The sequence below is a fragment of the Pristis pectinata genome, chromosome 5, assembly GCF_009764475.1.
Source record: "Pristis pectinata isolate sPriPec2 chromosome 5, sPriPec2.1.pri, whole genome shotgun sequence".
Lineage (NCBI taxonomy): Eukaryota > Metazoa > Chordata > Chondrichthyes > Rhinopristiformes > Pristidae > Pristis > Pristis pectinata.
Window position 1 is genome coordinate 38,712,784 of NC_067409.1, and position 23,051 is coordinate 38,735,834.

Genomic DNA, 23,051 nt, shown 5'->3' on the forward strand with positions numbered 1-23,051 from the left:
GAACATTTACACAGCAAGTGGTTAGAGACAGGAATGCACTTCCAGAGGTAGTGTAGTCAGAGCCAACTGTAGCATTCAAAAGGACTTTGGAATAAGTACCTGAAAGGAACAAAAATGTGCAGGGCTATGGGGAGAGAGAGGGGGTGTGGAGCTAACTGCTCTGATGTTTAAGCAGTACAATGTCAATGGGCTGTATGGTCCCCTTCCATCCTGTAACTATTCTATGATTCTCTAGCCTGTTTTAGATGGAGAATGGGGACTTCTCTTTTTACTTTTAGTTCCTTCCAGTGAGATATCCATTCCAGTGATTAAACTGGTCACTTACCACATTAGATGTCTAAGTGCCAACTTTGCATTTGAAAATCCGGTGCTGAGTTTTTAATTTCCAATACATTGTTTTGCTGACTTTTCAGAAAGATCAAATGCTAAAATATCCCGTGAACCAAAAATTTAAAAACAGTATAGTTATGAGAGATGTGGATATAGGAGATAATAAGTAACTGAGGAGATGGATTTTTAGAACAGTTGTGTGATAACCAGAAATTCTCTCAAGATCAGATATATGAAATTAGAATATTTCTTATAAAAATGTATTGGAAGAGACCAACACTCCTGAGTGTAAAATGAAAGTCATTCACCTTGACAGAAATTTCCTTTGAAATCTAACCACAGGGAACAATAAATGAACATTGAGGATATTGTCCAGAGGTACATTCAGAAAAGTGCAATTTAATGAGACAAAACTGAGAATAGTGTGTGAATAAAATTGAATAACTGATTGAAAAATTCAGAATTTAAGCATGATTGACAGAAATGGTTGAGAGGAGAAAGTAAATATTGACTACAGACAAAAAATATTCAATGTGTTTGCCTTTTTATTAGAACTTTGTTACAAAGACTTCAAGATGTTGGTTGTTCAATCCTCTTGATCCGTGAGTATCTTAACACCAACCAGAATGTTGATTCAGGATTCAGTCTCCCTTTTCTCATATCAGATGAACGAATAACTACTATATTAAGTGTGACCCAATCAAATAATGAAGCTTATTGGATTCCCCAAAATAGAGAAAATGAGCACAACATTGTTCTCATGGAAACTTGCAGAACACCTTTATTCACGTCGAGTAACTATCATTCCAGAAGGCGTTGATATTCTGCGGCCTACTTAATGACTTTATGATTGAATTACAACGCTGATGATGAGGTAATTTGAGGCCTCGAGGAGACATTTGGTTGCTGAACTTTTCCCCTGACTGTCCTCGAATCAATTCCGTGCTGAGGTGCGAGGAAGAGAACCGTGGAATACATCTAGTAAATATTTGAGCCCTATTGCACATTGACAACACACATAACGCACATAAAGCCAGTTTGTACTTGGCAATAATGAATATTATCATAGTGTCTCACTTACCATTCTTTGGTTATCCAAAATGAATAAACTTGATATGAGTTTAAAGTTACCGGAACTGAAACAAAATTCTGTATATTTGCAGCATTGTGGTTTTCTCACTGTATAAAAAAAACACCACGATCCCCAGCTCCGGGTAGCAACACTAGATGCAACTTTGCGACACCTTGGATAAGAACTTAGTTTTATTTTAAAATGTTAAGTCGGGGAGAATATACAGACGTGTCTAAGTGTGAATGGGGATGAAAACTCGAACAGCAGGAAGAAAACGTCCTGATTGCGCGTTTTCGTTAATTAAGTTAATACAATTATGCACGAGTATCAGCTTCATCCGTTTACTGCTATCCAAATCTGCCTTGTTCTTGTCTGAGAGGGTTGTTGCTGCTGCTATTATCGGGCTGCCTGCAGGCTGTAATCTCACAGTTGTAGTTTCTGTTCAAACACGGATGTCAGTAACTGTGATGTCATCAGATTAATAAGGTTGGTCCATCTCTAATCTAAAAACCAAACAGTAAAATTTCAACAATAATCTGAGTCGGGGGATAGATACATGAAGCAGCATCACGCATTTAATTACAATGCATAGACCCGTCATCGTTTCCTGCTTCAAATTCGGCACTGTGCACAACGTTTCTCCACTGTGCCAAACAATTTTAAGAAAAATAAAACCAAGAGAAATGTCTGGGTGGCAACGAAGTCTGGAGCCCAACATCCTCAGAGAGGGGGAAGGGGGAGTGGAAAGAGGGAGGGAGGGAAGGGGGGAGGTTGGAAACTAGAGTTTGATGGACATACAGCTGGTCCACCGGGTGAGCAGGATGCTGTGTCACTGACCAATCGGGAGAGAGGGGGGTGGGGTTTAGCGATCCGTAGCGCCCCTGACTTGCCGAAAATGACAACCAGTGCTGTGGAGGTTTGAGTGGTGACTTCCCTCTGCCGCTCAGGGCTGAGAGTGCATTCAGCTCCTTTCCTTCGTCTCCCCCTCCGTTTCATCTTCTTGCGTTTTTCTACAGCACGATACATTTCAACATCTCCTGACTGGATGAATGACTTTTTTTTCAGTGACTTGCCAAGAAATCGAGGTGGGGGAGAACTCTGTCGGATTTAACTTGGATTTAACCGAGGAGCTGTGAACACACTTCCTGTGTTTGACAGAAGGCGGAGGGGATGGGGGACAAGCTTTCAGACTTAAGTTAAACGTCTCGTCTCTCATTTACGTTTACTTATTATATGGGGTCCAATCACTTTCTCTCTCTCGCATTGACCAGTATCTGCTGAGTGGCAGGAATCCAGAGGCAGGAGGAGGAACCGCACTGGGCGTTTGGCCGGCGATGTGTGATATGATTTCAGACCAATCGGCTGAGAAAATCAGCAGAATGAAAAAGTTGAGGAGAACTTTATCCGAGAGTTTCAGCCGCTTGGGTGAGTGCGTTAGTTACTCAGCGTTTAAAAATACGAGATTTAGCGTCTTCACTTTCGCTTTCTGAAAAATGTGTTCATTTAGTTTTTTTTAAAAACCTAGAGAGTTTATTGGGGATTTTCTTTTCCGTTTAAATAAAAACAATTTCACCGAGGTAAAGCTAGCTGGCGCAGTAACCACAGGGTTTGCCGGGTTTTATCCACTGCTGGATTCTAATGCAAGCTCCCAGGCTGATGTGTAGCAATATTATAGGAAAATTCTTTTTAAAATATTCAAAAAACCTTCATCCCTTTTTGATCTTGTGGCATGATTATTGCAGTTCCAGATAATTATAAGTGTATATGCATATAGAAGATCATTCTGTAAGGCTAGGACTATTGTAACAAAGCAGTTTTGACCAAATAAATGTTCGATATGAAGTCAGTGATGATACTCTTGCAAGGAAAGTTAATGTAGTTTACAGTCATTTTTGGACTTATTTTCTTTTGTCTTTTTTTAAAGCCTTGAAGAAGGAGGACAATAGCTTCGATGAGGTAGGATTGCATTCAAACTGCACAATGTGTAGGTGTGGGTTTGTAGATAGCGCTGAATGCAAGTTACTGGCTTTGAATCAATTCTCTTTGTGCAGTCGGATGAAAAGACACTGTCATTTTGCCTTAGTTACCAAGGTTCAAATCTGGATCAGACGTTTACTGCCTAAAATTGCTTTGGGTAACCACAAGCCATATTAAAATCATCTTCAGAATAACTTTTTTTGCAGCACCTTTCCACCAACATCAGGGGATGTTAAATATTCATGCATTTAGTCACTTTGGGTACTTGCATGTAAACTCGCCTCCTTTCTATACAATGATTGACTACAAAATGTAATTGAAAATTTCCCCAGTTCCAGACAAGTCGAGTTGCAAATAACAGCATTAACACTGTAGAATAATTGCAGATTGGAATATTATGATAGACTCATGAACAGTGATGGTTTGCAGAATGTTCTGTGGGTGAAACTGGGATTGAGCCAGAATTGTCTTGATTCCATGTAAACCAAGAGATGATAAAAATAGGATACGAGAACATTTGTAATGGACAGGACATTTTTATGCATGTTGTAAATGTTAACTGTCGTCCCCTTCTGAGAGAGTGAGGATGTGAAAAGGATGAATTTGAATCTGCATCCATGAACTTGAGGTACATTGTACATAGTTAATAGATTATGAGCTCATGGTTTAGTTTTCCATTTACATAGCAAAGTAAACCAAATGGTTGAAATAATAACAGTTCATCATGATTGAAGTGTTTCATAGCAGAAAATGTGAAAGTGTAACTGTTTAAGTTGCAAGAATGTTGCCTGTGGATAATTAAGTTCGTGGACGTACACGAATAAAAGGCACCTCAATCACATAATTCACAGAGCTTGAAACCAGCAAAAGGAAAGTTTTTGTAAAGGTAGTTTATTTACTGGTAACATGAGTAAACATAGTCCAAAGTTAAAAGGTAAACAGTTTTGGTTCATTGAAATCTCTGGTGGAAACAAAGTATAAAAACATTACATATCCACGATTGTCTTTCATAGATGAATGTTATAATGTTATCTAATAGATTCCAAAAACTAAAACTTACTATTAAAGATCTGAATTTAGGAATGTTGTTGGTTAAAACCATTGATTTCCACAAAGGAATGCTTAATAATACTGGGTTCAGAATGACTTTTTAATTCCATACATGAACTATGTTTGTAGATTTGATGGATTGTAATGAGCTTCCCTGGTCGGCAGGATAGTAGATCTATAATTCGTATCTTTCATGGTGAGTTGAATGCTCACCAATTATATGACCCAAACACATCAGTTGCCATGTAAAATTGGTGATGGCCTTCTGGGGTAGAGATAAAGGTTGAGAGTGAGATGGCATCTGTATGGAATGCTGGTGGCTTGTGGATGATGTGGTTGCTAATTGAAAATTGATCCAGAATCAAGACTTCCTGTGGAATTGTAAGTTGATACCTGATGCAGCCAGATCTGTGGTACTCCAAGATAATGATGATGGATTAGTCACCCCTGGCTGATTGATGGAACCTGGTGGGATTGACATAACACTGAGGTCAGATTCTTGCTGCTTATCTCTAGTTAAGGCGGCACAGTGAGCTAGTAGAGCTGCTTCATCACAGCTTCTGTGATCTGGATTCAATTCTGACCTTGGTGCTGTCTGTGTGGAGCTTGCATATTCTCCCTGTGATCACATGGGAACTCTGCCATGTCCCACAGAGGTATGGATTGATAAGTTAATTGGCCATTGTAATTTGCCCCTAGAGTGTAGACGAGTGATAGAATATCAGGGGAGATGATGGGAATCTGGGAAAAATAAAATATGATTTCTGTAGGATTAGCTTACATGGTTGGTGATCGGTGTGGACTCAGTGGGACAAAATACCTACTTCCATGCCGTATGACTCTGACTTCTAACCCTGATCCTAACCCTAGGCTTGGGAAAATATTCTCTGTGGATTTCTCAGTGGGTTGATTTGGAGATTTTTTAAAATTGGAATGACGTTTGTGTGCATGAAACAAAAAGGAACCAGTTGGCTTGTCTTCTATGCATAGATGACTTGGAGTATTGAGAACACTTGTAACTATATACTGAAAAAATAAACTTGCTGTGTTTGGGGGGGGGGGGAATATCAAATTTGATTGGGATACAAAATTTGCTGAACATCATTTTGTAAAGTTGTTGATTTTTGCAGAAGGACCTATAGCTCATGAATGAATAGGTCTAATGTTGCAGTTGTTTTTGTATCGATGATCAAATTTAATTTGCATTTCAAATGCCATTTGTCAAGTATAGATAACAATCAAATGCAATTTGAATTTTACTATCACAAATTCACATGGTACTAGGATCATCAAAAGTGTGAATTTATACAAAGGAGTTCCCATTGTATATCAATATTTAACAATGGTCTTCAGCACAGCATGCTTTCTATACTTAAACTGTAGTTTTAATTTGAGGTATATTTTCCTCTTTAAATCTTGTTGTTTGAGTAGGGTGTGTTGTGATATAGTTTTAACATTTTTATTAATGTCCTGAATAATTAGTCTTAGCTCTGATTTCTTCTTTCATTTGGCACATCAGAATATGAGTAAGGTATGGTACATCTTAGTCACTTTCTTCTTCACAAACTTGCCAAATTCAATTGTTGTTGGAAGTTGTCCAATCATCTTCCCATAAAATCTGATTTGAAATATTGTTGAGTCATTATGAAGCAAAGTGTTTCTAAGGCAGAACAACAATTAGAGGTATTAAGTGAAGTTCGGTCTTTGCGTTATTGCAATTATTTATTAAGAACCGGTTTTGTCATCTGTTAGAGATTTCTTTGTGACTTTTATTTCCACCAGCAGTACAGAGAAACTGCTGCTGTTAGCCTCTTTTGTTCTAGCAGGGCATGACTCGTGTTTCCTTTTCAGTGAGAAAACCCAAGAGAGTAAAATCCCACTTTTGTGGTTTAATATTTCAGATCTATGCATTAAAAGTAATTTGCATGACATTCATCTGTACATTATACATTCAAGAAAAAGCTTGCATTTATGATCAAAACAAAGCTGTTGTTTGTATAGTATGTGAAAATTATGCAAATTAGAACAGCATGAAATCAGTATCCAATCCAAGGTCTTGCATGTGATGTGAATATAATAATTTTCTATGTAAAGCTCTGCCAAAACACAGGATTTGATATATAGGTTATTTAAATGACATTATGCTTTACTTTGTAAGACAAGCTGTGTCGCATGTTGGAATTCATCCTCAGTTCTACATATTTACTTGTCAAGGTTAGGGTACAAAATTCTTACCTGAATTTGATTATGACATTTCAATTTTGCGCATATATATCAGTCCTACTCCTTCCATATTGTACGCAGATTGGCGATGTATAAAAGTACCACTAATTTAACGTGCCATTCAGTGTCCTTTCAGAAGAGGACCATGCCTATAGTACCTTAAATAACCATGATTTGATATAGCTGTGATCTAACTGTGAATGTTAATAACATGCATGTCAATAGGAGTGTCTGATTTAAAGCTTAAAATATTCCAGGCTAAGATTCAAGAATTATGGCAGAAGCATTTGATTATCGGTGATAATGATAACTGTCCAAAGCAAGTTTAGTTCAAATGGGATGATGTTTCATTGTTTGTTCTATTAGTGTTTTTAATGTGCTTTTGATATGTAGAGCATATTATTATACACTTTTTTAATATTTAGGAAATGCTCGATAATATCCTTGGTTAATGTGTCACAATTTAGTTAAAAGAATCTGTTATACAGCTTTTTATTCTTCAATACTTTTGGAAGAGAGGTACAGAATAACAGACTATTATGTTTAATACTTGAAATAATATTGAAGCTTAATCACTTACACTTAATAAAGAAAATAAATTGTCAACAGCATGGTATGTTTTATTTTGCTTTGCTCCTATTAGAGTGTGTGGTTCTGAATATGTCAAGTTTCCACATTTCATTCAACAATATCTTCATTGCAGTTAATACATGCAGGGTGAGAGAGAGAATTTTTTGAATGACAGAATAAAGAAGGTTAAATATTGATTGTTTCAGAATAAGATTTTCTATATCCTCAAAAATATTGGACAATGTAGAGTAGTAATCTGTCAACTATTAAGTGTTGATTTAAAAAAAAACATATCTCTTATACAAATAAAGCTGGCATGGTCTTGAGAGGAAGTGCCTAAGGAATGTCAGCAATCCCTTGTTTTAGCAAAAATGTAGGGAATTCAAACAGATGAAAGATAATCTTTCCATGGTTGTGTATTTGCAGCCTAAACTTGCCGAAGTCTCAGTAGAGAATGTGGCCACTTTTTCAGATACGTTTCTCCATTATATTCATGCACTAGTACTTGTGAATCTATGCCAATGCCGCTGTAGTGTCACGTTGATAGAAAATGCACGGTTACAGCTTAAGTATTATGATAACTTTTTAGTTACCTTTTACTTTTTCTCACTTAAACTAATCTCCTGCAGCAGTATGATTGAAACATGCAGCTTTGCACATGAGGGATTGTACTGACTTTGTGGTGCAACTTATTGTTACTCTAGTCTATAGGCCACCGTGTTATACTCCAAGGTGCTCAAAATTTTTAAAGTAATCAGGAAGTTAAAGTGACTTAGTTATGGTGGCATCAGATACTGTAATTGAGAAAATGGCCACCTGTGAGAATGGGGATGTTCACAATGTGAAACATATTTTGGAGGTGCCATTATTGAGATATTTTGTTAACCACTTTGCATAGTTATAAAACTCTGTGTGTATGCAGCAAACAAATTGCTAGAGGAACTCAGCGGGTCGAGCGGCATCTGTGGGGGGTGGGGGTGTGGAGAAGGGGACGATTTGTTGATGTTTTGGGTCGAAACCCAAACAGTCCTGTTGCAGGGTTTTGAACTGAAACATCGATAGTTCCTTTCCCCATGGAATTCCTCCAGCAGATTGTTTGTTGCCCCAGATTCCAGTATCTGCAGTCTCGTGTGTGTGTGTGTGTGTGTGTGTGTGTGTGTGTGTGTGTGTGAGAGAGAGAGAGAGAGAGGGAGATGGTTCTCCCTTGCATGCTTTGTTCAAAGTCTAATCTTCCCTGAGTTATAAGGTTTGGGCACTAAGATGCATGAAACTACTTGAACATATAATTTATACTTGCATTTCAGTACACTTCCAAAGGATCAGCATTCTTTTGAAGGAACCTTCCAATGCTGTATTAAAATAGTGCCTCATCTTGGATGTAGCCAAGAGATTCAATGGCACTGTTCAAAGAAGGACATTTTCTCAGTATCATTTGTTCCTCAATAGCATCAAAAATGGATTGATTTGTCAGTAATCTAATTTGCTGTTTTGCTGTGACAGTACATTTAAAAGTATTGCACCAGATTTGAAGTGTTCCAAGATATCCTTACATAAATGTTTTTCCAGTGATGGAGAGAAAGTGATGTGTTTACAGATGAAATTCCAGACTGTCTGTCCCCACCATTTGGCTCAGAAGAGAGGTGCATTGAAGGTCAGAGCTGCAGGCAGTTTTGCTGTTATTGTAAATGGCTTTGGTGAACACATCATTTGAGAAATTTTGTGTATTTTCTTTTGTCTCCATACCTTTTAAGGCGTATTAATCTTGGAGTTAGTGGAGTATAAACTCACCAGATTTATTCTTGAGATGAGTGAGTTGTTCAATTAAGCAAGCTTGAGAATGATTGGCCCAATCTCTCTGGAGTTTCATTGAGACATCCCAAAGTCTGAGACTTGATACGGGATGGATGACAAGAGGTTGTTTTCCCCAGTTGGAGAGTCTAAAATTAAGATTACAGATTGCACAGTGGAATGGCTAGTAGAGCCACTGCCTCTCAGCACCAGAAACCCCATTTTAATCCTGACCTCAGGTCCTGTCTGTGTGGAGTTTTCATGTTCTCACTGACTGCATGGGTTTCCCCAGATGCTGTGGTTTCCTCCCACATCCCAAAGAGGTACAGGTTGATAGGTTAATTGGCCACTGTAAATTGCCCATCGTCTGTAGGTGAGTGGTAGAATCTGGGGGGAGAATATAAAAAAAAAAGTGGAATTAATGTAGGATCAGTGTAAATAGGTGATTGATGATCAGTATGGTCTTGGTAGGCCAAAAGGCCTGTTTCTCTGCTGTATCTCTCCATGACTCTTCAGAGGTTGGTGTAGGACAGAATGATGTTGAGAGTTGAATCATACAGGCCCTTTATGGAGCCATTTTGTAAATCTTTAGACTTGTGCACAACTGCTATATATGAATGAGCTCCCATTATATTGAATTCAAAAGTCTGACGTACATATATAAGTTCGTTCCTACGAATGGCAGAACTGGTTTCCTGTCTCATTCCACTTTTAGTAATTGTTCTTTCTGATGTGCTTTTCATGCTATTCATTTCCATACTGTGGAGGTATGGTTACCATATCGAGTGATTTATGTGCATTTTCCGATTTATGGACAAAATTGACTTGTGGACATCTGTAAAAATGGAACCCGCTCGCTATCTTGGGATGACCTGCATGTTCAAGGCTGAGATTAGTATCCAGAATTCAAAAACCAAGGATTTGGGGATTCATATTCAAAGGAAATGGGATTTGTTGGCTAGATGGACTTGGCACAGGATGAGCCACTATCTCACTGAACGGTGGAGTAGGTTGAAATGGGCCTTGAGGCCTTTTCATGCTTCTCTTTCTTACGTTAGAGAGAAAATAAAGTAAACCTGGAGGCAGTTGTATTGATATGATTGTGGATAAATTTTGAAGATGAAAAGAACTATTCTTTGTCAAATAGGATCACTGAAACTAGGAAAGAGAGGGTGATTGGGGGTAAAAACACAAATATGGTACGTGAAATTCATTTCAAGATTAGATAGTAAAGGTTTGGCATGAACTAATAACAAAAATTCAGAGTTTGTGAGGATTAAAAATTGGGTATTGAATTTTGGTAATATTAAGTTGGAGAAAATTTCCACTGATCTGCAACATCATACCAGTTTGGCATTCCAGCAGAACTTTACTGAAATGCCCATGCAGCCTGGCCCTATTTTCATGTGATTACAAAGGGTGTAAATGTACGTACAAAGCAGGTAAATAATAAAGAGAAGACAAGGATAACTCCTTGAATAAACATGATTCTGTATGGGTGGCATGAGAAACTTTTGCTTGGCATGCACTGCTTATTTTGTGACAGCAAGAAATGAAACAGCATTGCTGTATTCCCACAAAACTGGGCAGTTTGCAAGAGGTGATGGGACTGGAAGATGTGATTCAAAAATATTCAATGCTGCAGAGTGGTGAAAGGATAAGGAGGAATGATGTACCAGACTGGCAGTCAGAAAGTGTCATGCATTGAGATGTATTCTCTATGCTGAGTGTGAAAGATTTTTAAGAAGAAAACTGTAAACTGTATCCAAGGGAAATTTCCCATGTTACCATAATTTCTAGGACGATAGAGCTGGATTCAACTTGAATCAGAACAAAATTGAATATTGCATATATTTGAGACAGCAGGGAATATAGAAACATAGAAAAGCGTTTCCTGCCACATCCCAAAGATATGCTGGTAGGTTAATTAGCTACTGTAAATTACCCCTTGGTGTTGGTGACAAAATAATTGCAGGGGTGTTGATATGTGAGATAGAATAAGTTGCAGGATACAGGGAAATAAGGAGGAGGAGAATGGGATTGGGTTGTCTTGCTTGGAGCTAGCATAGATCCAATGGGTAGAATGGCCTCCTACTTATTATAAGTAAGTCAGTTAAGTTGCATTGTCAGATATTATGCTTTCTTTAAAGTCAGACAATGCAAGTTTTTAAGACATCTTCAGAGAATTGGGGCAATAGATTTTACAGGTACACCCCACCTTGACCTCAAAATAGTACATTTGGATCATAAGAACATAGAAATAGGAGCAGGAGTAGGCCATCTGGCCCTTCGAACCTGCTCCACCATTTAGTAAGATCATGGATGATCTGGTTGTGGACTCCGATCCGCCTACCTGCCTTTTTCCCATAACCCTCAATTCCCCAACTATGCAAAAATCTATCTGTGTCTTAAATAGATTTAATGAGGTAGCCTCTACTGCCTCCCTGGGCAGAAAATTCCACAAATTCACTACTCTCTGGGAAAAGCAGTTTCTCCTTATCTGTCTGAAATCTACTTCCCTGAATCTTGAGGCTATGTCCCCTGGTTCTAGACTCGCCTACCAGTGGAAACAACTTTCCTGTCTTTATCTTATCTATCCCTTTCATAATTTTATGTTTCTATAAGATTCCCTCTCATTCTTCTGACTTCCAGTGAGTATAGTCCCAGGTGATTCAATCTCTCCTCATAGGCTAATCCCCTCATCTCTGGAACCAACCTGGTGGACCTTCTCTGCACCGTCTCCAAAGCCATTATTCCTTTCCTCAAGTAAGGAAACCAGAACTGCACGCAGTACTCCAGGTGTGGCCTAACCTGTAACCTGTACAGTTGCAACATAACCTCCCTGCTCTTAAATTCAATCCCTCTAGCAATGAAGGCCAACATTCCATTTGCTGCCTTGATAACCTGTTACACCTGCAAACCAACCTTCTGTGATTCATGCACAGGCACTCTCAAGTCCCTCTGCACAACAGCATACTGCTCTTGTATGATTTTCTTTATCTCTTCACATATATTCACAGTAAGTTGTAGTCTTTGTATCTAAATTCAACACAGTCTATTTCATTCTGAGATCTTGTCACAAACTTACTTGCTATTAACAAAATTGCTGAGGATTTTATCATTTGCATACTTCAAAATATACAGATGTGCAAGCCCGGGTGACTTTGAAATAAAATTTGTACTTGTACAATATGCTTCATATATTCTTATAATAAGGTTCACTATGACCCTTGCAGATGTTTTTAACTTCCTGCTGTGCGTATGATTTTGACACTTATTATGAAACCAAATCATTAGTGGTTGACTGAAAAGATATAATTTCTGCAAATTACATGATGAGAAACATGCCTGTATGTATAGTATAAATATGTGGAACTTGTCATTATGCTGTAATTTTCTGAAATGCAAGTGAAGTCTGAGTCATGTTGTTGTTCTTTTGAATTGTTATTGAGCTATTCTGTCATCCTTTTTTTAAATGGACCTTTCTTTCCCAACTGATTCACAGTGCTTTTGAATTCTTTTAAATAAACATTATTATCATAAATCAGGTGATTATGCTTTAGCTCAATGTGCCTGAATCTTGTGGCCTTGTGCAGTGTGTGCTGTTTACTATAGTAGGCATGGAAATTAACTTAGTGGGTGGGTGATACTCAAATTAATGTAGTTGGCGGTGGAGAAGCTGGGTGACAGTGGACTGGGGGAGGGAGCGGAGGAAGGGTGTATGTAGGAGGAATCTGGGTAGATCAGAGGGAAAGAAAAAGGGACAGAAGGGGAGCAGGTTACCTAAAATTGGAGAATTCAATGTTCATACTGTTAGGTTGTCCCCTCCCCCCACTGTTCCCATCTGCCTACCCCACCTCCCTTATTTGGTCTCATGCTTCACTTTCTTTCCTATCATAGTCCATCTGCAGTCCTTTTTGTTATCTCCGCCTATCGTCTCCCAGCCTCTGTCGATATTCCCACCCTTCCCTCCCCCACCTAACTCCATCTGTCAATTACCCCCTCTGCACCTGGATTCACCTATTGCTTGCCAGATCTTGCCCCATTGCTCCCCCTCACCACTGTATACTGGATGTCTCCACTCAGTCCAGATGAAGGGTCTTGATATGAAACATCAACTGTCCATTTCCCTCCATGGATACTGCCGGACCCACTGTGTTCCTCCAGCAGTTTTTTTTTGCTCCAGGTTCCAGCATCTGCAGTCCCTGTATCTCCAAATTTACCACAAAGTTGGGATTATTACTTAACATGTTAAGTACAAATGTTAATAAGATTTATGTTGTTCCAATGTCCCTCGTTATTTTTCGGCCCGGAAAGGGAATAGTATTAACTGTGAAATTGCATTTGTTATAGGAGTTTGTTTTTATAGATTTTTCTCTTTAACTTTCTTTCCCAAGTTATATTATTTACTTTCCTTAGTGTGAATCTTAGTCGCCCCATTTCCTTCTCCAATTGCTCCTCTCTCTCAATTCCAGTATTTCATTTGGTACTATTATTTGAGGCTTAGAGGCTGTATTGCCATTGCTATGCTATTAATTCACACTTTTAGCTACTTGCAGCACAAACATTTTGAGCTGAAGGATGAGGGGGAGAAAGTTAAAGGGGAACAAGTTCCAGGTCAATGTGGGGCCACTTGTTTCACTGTCAGCATCTCTTGGGTTTCCCAGGGTTGGGTGGTGAGTTGCTCACAGGTTGGAGAACTTTAATGAGAGTCAAGAATCTGTTCCTGTTGCTTTATGGGACTGAATTCTGAGATTTTTCAAGAATTCACTTGCACATAGTTGATTGTTGTAAGAACTGTTGCATGATCTCATAGAGCACACAGGCATCAGCTCCAACCAGATCCACTGACAGCCAGTTATTTTTGGCCAAAGACCTAAACCAGGCATCAACTTCACGTATAAATGAGAGTTAATGCCCTATTTAGCAGCATTCTGGATTGTATGCAAAGCCGTTCTCACCATGTAACACCTGCATTGTGTGTCTGTCTGTTGCAGAATGTAACCGCCTTGGTTCAATTTGCAGTCTAGAAAATGGACACAATAATGGATGATGGTTTCTACTCTACCAGTTCAAAACATTTGAGGTGTTTACTGCTGTAAAATAAAAACTTGGAATTCTGTCTGCACATATCAGAGGATGGGGAAAGGAGGTACTTTTTGTTTAAAAACAAACTTCTCTTTTGATTCAAATCTGTAAAGATTTTTATTTTTTTAATGTTAAAATGTTAAAAATCAGCTGAAACCCAAATTTCTAAATAATTTAAAAAAAAAACAAACTAAACCAAAATAATTGTATTTTGTTTTTTTTTAAAAGCTTGATTTTCCCAGTCCTCCAGCCTAGTAATTCCTACTGAAATCCAATGGCACAGAATCCAAGAGCAGTATTCCTTTTTTCTCTCCCTGCACCTGCATGTGCCGCTACCTTTGCCACAGCTCCCACCCCAATCAGTCACTGGGGAATTTCAGCAAAATTGAACTTCCTTGCTGCTCTGGGCAGAACGTTAACATTTTGGGACTTTCATATTTGACTCTGTATTGCAGAATCGCTGGCGTTCATCAGTAAACTCTGAGCCTACGCTCCTAATTCTTTGCAGAATCCGCAAATGATCATGGAATACTCTGGCATTGCGTTACACGTTTAACCTTCTGTCCATATTGAGCTTGATGTCTGGCACTCAAGTATGCTTCAAATGTTGCACTTAACCTTACCCCCTATGGCAGCAAATGAAATTATTTGCTTCAGTGATGCTTTGCACTGTGGGGAGACTGGCCACCTGGTAAAAGAATGCACTCCTGCTGTTGTCTTTCCACGGGGAAAATGATAAAAGTGTTCCCTCCAGGAGGAAGCTTGTTTGATGCTTTGTGCACAGAAAATTTATTTGACGTGTGTATGTTGTGCAGTAATGCAACACTTTGGTCTCCTTCGTGACCGATGGGTACAGCTGGCCTAATGGTATAATGTATTGGGAGGTTGCATTCAATTTGTCTAATATCTCACAACTTCTTCCCTCATGAATTGTGCATGATGAAGGAAAGTTTTTTTTTCCCTAACAAACTTTAGGCAAATGTTCTTGAGTCTGAGCACATAATTTCTTACACAAGTGCCTGGGGTGCAATTACACTCCTGCTTTTCATTCTTTTACTTTAGTGGTTCTTTTAGTTCCCTCCAAACCTTGTGTGGGAGGTAGATTAAGCTGAACCTTGTGGGAATGCATATTCTGAGCAATTTGAATGCTGCAATACTTCAGTACCAATAACAGACCCTCATGGGGAAAAGAAATGGGGTGAAACAATTGACAATACAGAATTAAAAGCCCTGAAGATTTCTAGAAAAGTAAAACAAACTGTAGAAATATTATTCAAATAAGCCACTGGCAACAGATTTTTATAAAGATAAAAATTACAGGTGATGATCTTTAATCATTAAAACAATATTCCATGGGGATAGCTTAAGTCATGCAGGATTCAACTATTTTGAGCATGATATATTCATTGTTAAACCGTGAGCTAATAATGAAGGTCTAATCTCGGTTGCTAATAATGGGTGCTATTTGTGTTGATGACATGATCAAGTAATTGAAATATGATCAGGAAATTACATTGGTACTTGGATAATTTGCAAAAGGATGTATCAGTCCAATTTCCCAAGGGTTGCACTTGATCAGAAAATGGGCCGAAGGATTTTCCCATAACTGATGCTGGATTTGAAGGATTAGGGAGAAATTTTATTTCACCCGGTTGGGGTGGGGGTGGGGGTAAGGTCTGCATATCGCTTCCTGAAAGAGTAGTAGGGGAGGAAATGCTTGTATGTGTACTCAAAGAGCTGTGACCTGCAAGGCCACAGGCCTGTTGCTGGAACGACACAGACATTTAAGTCATGTGGCAGATCAGTAAATACTGTCCTTGTAGGTTAGTAGCACTTATCAAGTATGCGTGTGAAAATGTGGCTCTCTGTGTCCAGTTAGCAACCTAGCATAAGAAATAAAATAAATGAAATTCATGTTCAGCTAAAGGGTATGATGTCAGAACTGAGACTGCTATATGGTGAGTTAGAGAAACATCGTAGATTATGAGATTCCATGCGAGAGACTGTCAGCAAAAATAACCACACAGATAATTAAAGACAAGCCATTGGGTTTAGGGAATTGCCTAGGAAGTAGAAGATACTGTAGGGCTAAAAGGAATGTACTGAAACTGGGAGATCCCCGGGCATCTGTACAAAATGCCATTTTTCACTCTTCATTCACAAAGATCAATTTATCTTTTGATTGATGACATTATTTTCTCTCCCATCTAACAGGGATAGAAAGTTGCAAAGGGGCATTGATAGTCTAAGGAAAACAGAGTTCTAAAGAATTATCATCCACTTAGGGCCAAAGAGAAATGAGACTGCATAAAATAGGAAGAAACAAGAAACTGTGGATGAGCAGAGACAAATAGTAATTTCCAACTTATGGATGTCTGTAAAAACAGAATCCATTCATAACCCAGCGATGGCCCATATACAAGTTCCAAAAGACATTTGGTTCTTAGTAGGTGAAGCGTTATTTTGTTTCCATGAGACCTTGTTTTGGGTATGATTTCATATGGAGAGTTTACCCTTTTGATTCCCATTGCCTTACCTTTTACTGGGGCTGCTAGGTGCTAGTTATGACGTCAAGGCATCTTTTAGCCATGGCTAGTCCTTCTCTAGAACTCAGTAATTTTGTCCATCTTTGGATAAGGATTGAAGTAAGGTCAAGAGTCAGGTGGTCCAGGCAGAACTCGTTGAGCTTTGGTAAGCAGGTTATTAGGCATAATCTTTTGTATTCCTCGTTGAACCAATTTGCAGTAAGAGTGCACATATCAAAATCTTGGGGATTAACATGTCAGTTTCGTTACTAGCTCAGTAATTACCATACATTTTATGTTCTTGGGATAGGTTTTTGTTTCTTTCATGATATCAGTTATAATCCTTTTTATGGGCATTGTCTGACACAGCCGACTGGGTCTGGTTCCTGTGAGAGCAATGTTGCTCATCTGGATGAAAGCTATCATCTAACTCCAATGTACTGAGGTTGATCCACTGGCTTGAAATTAAGGGTTGAGTGTGGGCCATGAAGTTATAGTAGAATGCAAAGCTGCTGCTACAGTCTCACCTGGGTACCAGTTTTGAACTGCAGGATCTGTTCCAAATTTCTTCTACACAGTGCCACATAATGTCTCAGTCTGAAGGTGTGACTTAGTCTGCATGAGGACCTTGGATGGATGTAACTTCTACCAGTATTGTTATGTAAGGTTCCATTTTACCAAGGATGAGGTGAAGTTTTTCCCCCCTAATATTGATTTTTTTCCATCATTTTTTGCAGGGCCAATTTGAAGTTGAGTTTTGCTAGCTCTGTCAGCCATGGTGCTTATTTGTAATGGACATTGAGGTCCATCACCCAGAGTACATTGTGTAACCTTGCTACTCTTGGTGCTTGGGAGGGTACTGATTCAGCTAGGTTGTTATCAGCAGAGGCTAACCTCGTGCCATAAAATTTCATGGGATATAGAGCCATTCCACTAGATTCATGGCAACTGCTACCTGACTATATGTCACGGCCTTGCAACTATGATGTGTCTGCATTGCCATTGGGTAGGATGTATCTAGGAATTGTGATGGAGGAGCCTGGAACATTGGTTGAAAAGTATGACTATATTGCTTGACTAGTCTGTGGGATATGTCTGACAATTGAAGCATGTCTTCAACTATTAATGAGGATGTTGTGGAATTGTATGCCTTGCTTGGGTTCAAAATAAGTGCTGAGGTAAATGAGTCGTCCTTAGTTTTATGATAGCATTTTATGGTAATGCAAATTACTAGCTTGCTGGGATATTTGAGGGTAGTTAAGTGTCCACAAATTACTGAGTCTTGCATCTTTCATTGACAAAATAGGGTGAGGTGTCCAGATTTCTTTCTCTAAAGTATACTTGTGGAACATGTGACTTATTATGATCATCCAGCAATTTTATGGTTGTCTTGAATGAATCTAGCTTTTTAAAATAAATAGTGAATCTAATTAATGAATTTAATTCAGGAGTGAGACCCAGACTTGATTGTTAATCTAGGCTTCTGAATTAGTGGTATAGTAACATCTATTATGCCACTATTCTTTATCACTACAGTTTGCATGTAACTTAAAGACTAGCCGTTGCCTCTTAATTGGGACATTGTGGCTGGAGTGGTTACTTGGTATTATTCCATTGTGAATCTGACCTGATATCCAAAACTCTGCAACCTTGTAACATACAATAAAGTTTAATCTGAAGGCACAACATTATTCAACTTCACACTTGCAGCCCTCAACTAAGTTAGTGACATTGCATAATTTTGATATCATAAAAGTGATAACTGCTCATAAGATTGTCAGTTATGATGGCCTGCACAGATAGCAGGAACAAGAGTGGTGCAGTTATCAACTTGTCAGAGGATTATATTGCACATGATTTCAGCAGTTTTCTCCGAAGAGAATTTTGATTGTACCATTGGCAGAAGGAAGCCGACATTTTAATGACCAGAGGATGGAGGAGTCGAGCACCACCATTGCACTTGACTTTGTGCAGAACTTGGAGCCGTTCTTTCTTGGTGGAAGTGGTACCCAACTTTGGCTTCCCACTTCTGAATCCAACCAGGATGCAGTGTTTAATGGTTGATACTGCAACTTCAGTTGCTGCGTAGTGGTGGGTGCTTGTCATCATGGAAGGTAGCCTTGATGTGTAGTATTATCTTTATTTGTCTCCATGGAGAGTCCTTTGCAAACTGTTTGAGTTTACTACCATGGTAGAGAACTCCTGGATCAACGTGGCAGATTGAGATGATTGTGTGGAGACAGCCTATAATATCAGGGAAGAAGGATGACCTTGGAGAAAAGAAAAACAATATAAGAGTGAATTATTCAGTAAACCTGGATTTTTGTCCTTTTTATAATTGCTTTATTTCTGTTTCCTGCTGCAACTTCGACCATTAGATTGAAATAGTCATAAAAGGTTTTCATATTGTAACAATAGGAGATAGATTGAAGAAAATTTGCCAAGTGGCAGTGGGGGTTGGGAGAGAATTTTATTTTATGCAGCAGGTTATGGTCAAAGTGCACAGCTTGAAAGGGTGGTAAAAACAGATTTGAACTTCCAAAAGTGTACTTGGACTCAGAGTTATACAGCATAAAAACAGGCTCTTTGGCCTTCTGCATCTATGCCGACCATTGTACCAATCTATGCTAACACCACTTGCCTGCATTAATTCCGTGTATGCCTTGCTCATTCAAATACGTATCCAGTTACCTCTTAAATGTTGTTACTGTTTCTGCCTCCACCACCTCCACTGGCAGCTCATTCCAGATACACACTATTCTTTAAACCTCCTCCCTCTCACCTTAAGCCTATACCCTCTAGTTTTAGACACCTCTATCATGGGAAACTGAATCTTGCTATCTAGCCTACCTATGCCTCTCATAACTTTATATACCCCTATTATGTCACCTCTCAGCCTCCTTTGCTCCAGGGAAAACAGACCCAGCCTATCCAAATTCTCCATGTGTCAATGATTAGACTTATTTTTCAGGTCCACAGAAGAACATTACAGAATTTGTTTAAGATGGTTGTTTGAGCTTGTAATCATGAAGAACTGTCTTCTCCCCAATTCGGTGCAAGTATCTAGCCTCTTGTTTGTCCACAGCAATGAAACTGAAAGCAGACTCCTTTTGCGAAAGGAGTCATATTTGCATCTCATTAGTCGGTGCTGCAGTGATGCGTCATGTTACTATACTTTGACAGCTATTGGTTGTTATCAGCTTTCCACACTATTGTATATCATTTTTGAGAAAACTTATGAGGCATGGTGTAAAAGCAATTGATACAATCTTGATTAACTTCCTCATAAGCTAGTTAAATAGACTGGAAATGAGATCGAAATCAAAGCCAGGTTTAGAATGAGATCAGATGACAGGATGGCTTAGAATTTTTTTAAGGATGGATAATCTTGTTGTATTTTCTTGTGCAGTTCAAGTCTCTGACTTTTCTTGATTATGGGTTGAGCCAACTACCAGGATGGCCCTACAGGTCTGTGAATGGAGGTGTGTTATTGGGTCAAATAGCCTTTTTCTTCCTAATGTCACTTTATTTGGTTTGTAGATTTACTGACTAACTACATCTGATAATTATAAAAGGAAAATTGATCACAAATAGTGCCGTCCTCAGACTTTGGCATAGCCTTTAAACTGAAAGTTTATTCAATGAACAAGTCGGTACCTAGTTTTTGATTCAATATTAGCAAGTCAAATTATTGAAAATCTTGTCAAGTAATTACTGCTTGCCAGAAGATGGTTGTTTTGATCAAGGCAAGAAAGTAAGTCGATGGACCTGCTGTTATACAGCATCTTGCATGATCCTGGAACACAACAGAACCTTCGTACACAATGAAGTACTTTTGAAATAGAGTCACTTTTCAATTTAGGAAACAAAGCAGCCAGTTTGTATATAAGAATCTTCTTCCAATCAGCAATGTGGTAATAACCATATTATTCATTTTGGTGAAGCTTAAATTCACCAATGCCAACTCCCTGCTCTTTGATGTTTTACATTCACCCAGGACAATAGATTGGCACTTCTGTTTAATGGCACCTTGAACAGTGCAGTTCTCCCTCAGTCCTGCACTATAATGTTCACTTAGGTTTTTGACCTAGGATCTCTGGAATGTGATGTGATCCTACAATCTTCTGATTTCTAGACAAGAATGTTACTATCTGAACCAAAGCTGGTAATGTCACCATTAACTGTAATAGCTTTGGTAACTGGCTTTTCATGTGTTAGCTCAAGTGGTACGTCAGGACAAGGAAATCAATCATTTTGGTTACAATTTATGCTTCAGTTGTAGCAATGAAGGATCCTGCTGTAGAACAGATTACTTTAGCCAATATTTATATTTACCCAGGAGATCTAATTACATGGTGTAAAAGTTATGACCTGATACAAGTCAGTACATGCATGGGCTGGGTCCTTGTGAAACAGCACTGCTGTGCATAATAAATAAAACCAGAAGAATGCCAAGGTTGTAGTGACTTTGGTAGGTACCTTTTCTTAAATAAAACACTTCTATGTCAGTGTGTGTTATTGTCCAATGAGCTAAGAATATAAACCAATTTACACCATTAAATGGAAGGGTTCCTAGAGCCAGGATACAGACTGAATGGAAGTGAACAACTGTCTTGCACATGACCAGAACTCCTAACTTGAATTTAGTCCTTTTGGAATTGGTTGTCATGCCAACAATTTGATTTTTCAATACACAGTTGTGAACAGACAAGCTTTCCATTGCAACTGACATAAACAAGTATAAGAGTGGCGACTGCTGTTCATCTATTGCTTTGAAAGCCTGCCTATAATGCTGGCATTATTCCTCTATTGTGAGTAATTATCTTCAGCCAAGCAAGTGCAATTCAAATTGCTGCATTAGGAGGAAATGATACCATTAATCAGTATTAAGCTGCATGAAAGATTGATACTGAGAGAAGTAAAGTTCTAGATATTCTAGATATTTTTAATAATTTACAGGGGTGGAATGTGGAGACCATAATTCTGAAAATAGAATGGCTTATAATATGTCATAAACCCAAACAGCCTTTCATTGCAAACAAACTGTCTTGGCCACCCTCCCAGCTTGCACCCGTTGTAAACTTCAGCTTGTGCAAAACTGTCCCTAATCTAATTCCTGTCAAGCCTACTTTGTCCATCACCCTTCTGCTTGCTGACCTTCATTGACTCCTATTTCCATAAGAGCTCAACTTGTAACATTCTCATCCTTGCTTTCAGATCCCTCCATGTTCTTGCATCTACTGATGGGGAATTTTTTTTTTGTTCAAGAGTGTTTCCAGCCCAGCCAGGAAGGAAGAATGCTGGATCTAGTTTGGGGAAATGAAATAGGGTTACTAAGGCTTGTTCTCGTGGGAGAGCATATGGGAAATAGTAATTAAAATATAAGGTTTATAATAATAATGGAAGACAAAAAATTACAATTGTTCATGAAATTACTTGTCTCTCTGCCAGTTGAGGCTAGAAAATTGGAAAAAGGGGTCTGGCTTGGGTGTCTTGGAATCAAAAATTGGTGGTCAAAACATGCACTTAAATGATAGCAGACCTTCATTAGAGGAAATGGTTCTGGTCCAATATATAGACACATTCCTGTAAGAGTAAAAAGATGGACAGAAGCCCCTGCATGAATACAGCTATTAGAGAGAAAGGATTTTAATTAAAAATAAAACAGAAAAATAGAAGCAGGAAAGGCTATATGGCACTTCCATACTGCTCTACCACTCAGTACAGCTTTAGTTATCCTGGAAATGTTGTACACTTTATTGAGATTGCCTCTTATTCTTCTAAACTTCAGAGGTTGTATGAGGAGGTTCTGACCAGTCATCCTTGGACAGAGCAGTAGTGTTAGAAGACTGAAAGCTTACAAGTGTTCTGTTGCTGCTCACTTTATAAAAAGGGAAAAATCTGGCAACTGCAGGCCTGTCAGCCTAATGCCAGTGATAGGAAATGTTTTAAGATAACGAAGTTAGGGATATAGTTAATTGGCATTTGAAAATGTTTGGGTTAGGAAATGAAAAACAGCATGCATTTGTTAAAGGCAAACCATGTTGGACTAAAGTATTTAAGATATAAAATAAGATATTTATTTATTAGTCACATGTACATTGAAACACACGGTGAAATGTGTCTTTTTACGTTTCAAGTAATCGGGTAGTCGGTGAAGGTAGTGCTTTTGATGTTATGTGTATCTATCTTTGGAAAAATCCTGCATGTTTTGCAAAATTGAAATTTATAGGATTAAATGGATGGCAGTATAGATGCATAAACTGTTCTCTTCAGAAGTTTGTTTTTTTTATGTGCCCTTTTTGAGCCTGTTCTGCTGTTTATCAAGATCATGGCTGCCCAAACCACATATCCTTGATTCCCTTAATAACCAGAAATACATTGGTCTCTGCTTTGAGTAAACTCACTGATGGAACCATTGCAGCCTT

General features: G+C 38.6%; 1 protein-coding gene across 3 annotated transcripts in view; it reads left to right on the forward strand.

The window, feature by feature from the left end:
- The first annotated feature begins 2,290 nt into the window (after positions 1-2,290).
- Positions 2,291-23,051, forward strand: part of cdk14 (cyclin-dependent kinase 14) — a 477,589-nt gene continuing 456,828 nt past the window's right edge. For 2 of the 3 annotated variants that reach the window (XM_052016686.1, XM_052016679.1), the window contains exons 1-2: positions 2,325-2,827; positions 3,327-3,358. In XM_052016686.1, coding sequence (XP_051872646.1) covers positions 2,737-2,827; positions 3,327-3,358 — 123 coding nt within the window. In that variant the 5' untranslated portion in view covers positions 2,325-2,736. Of the gene's footprint in view, positions 2,828-3,326; positions 3,359-23,051 lie in introns of all 3 variants that reach the window. The other variant, XM_052016680.1, reaches the window with a different exon arrangement.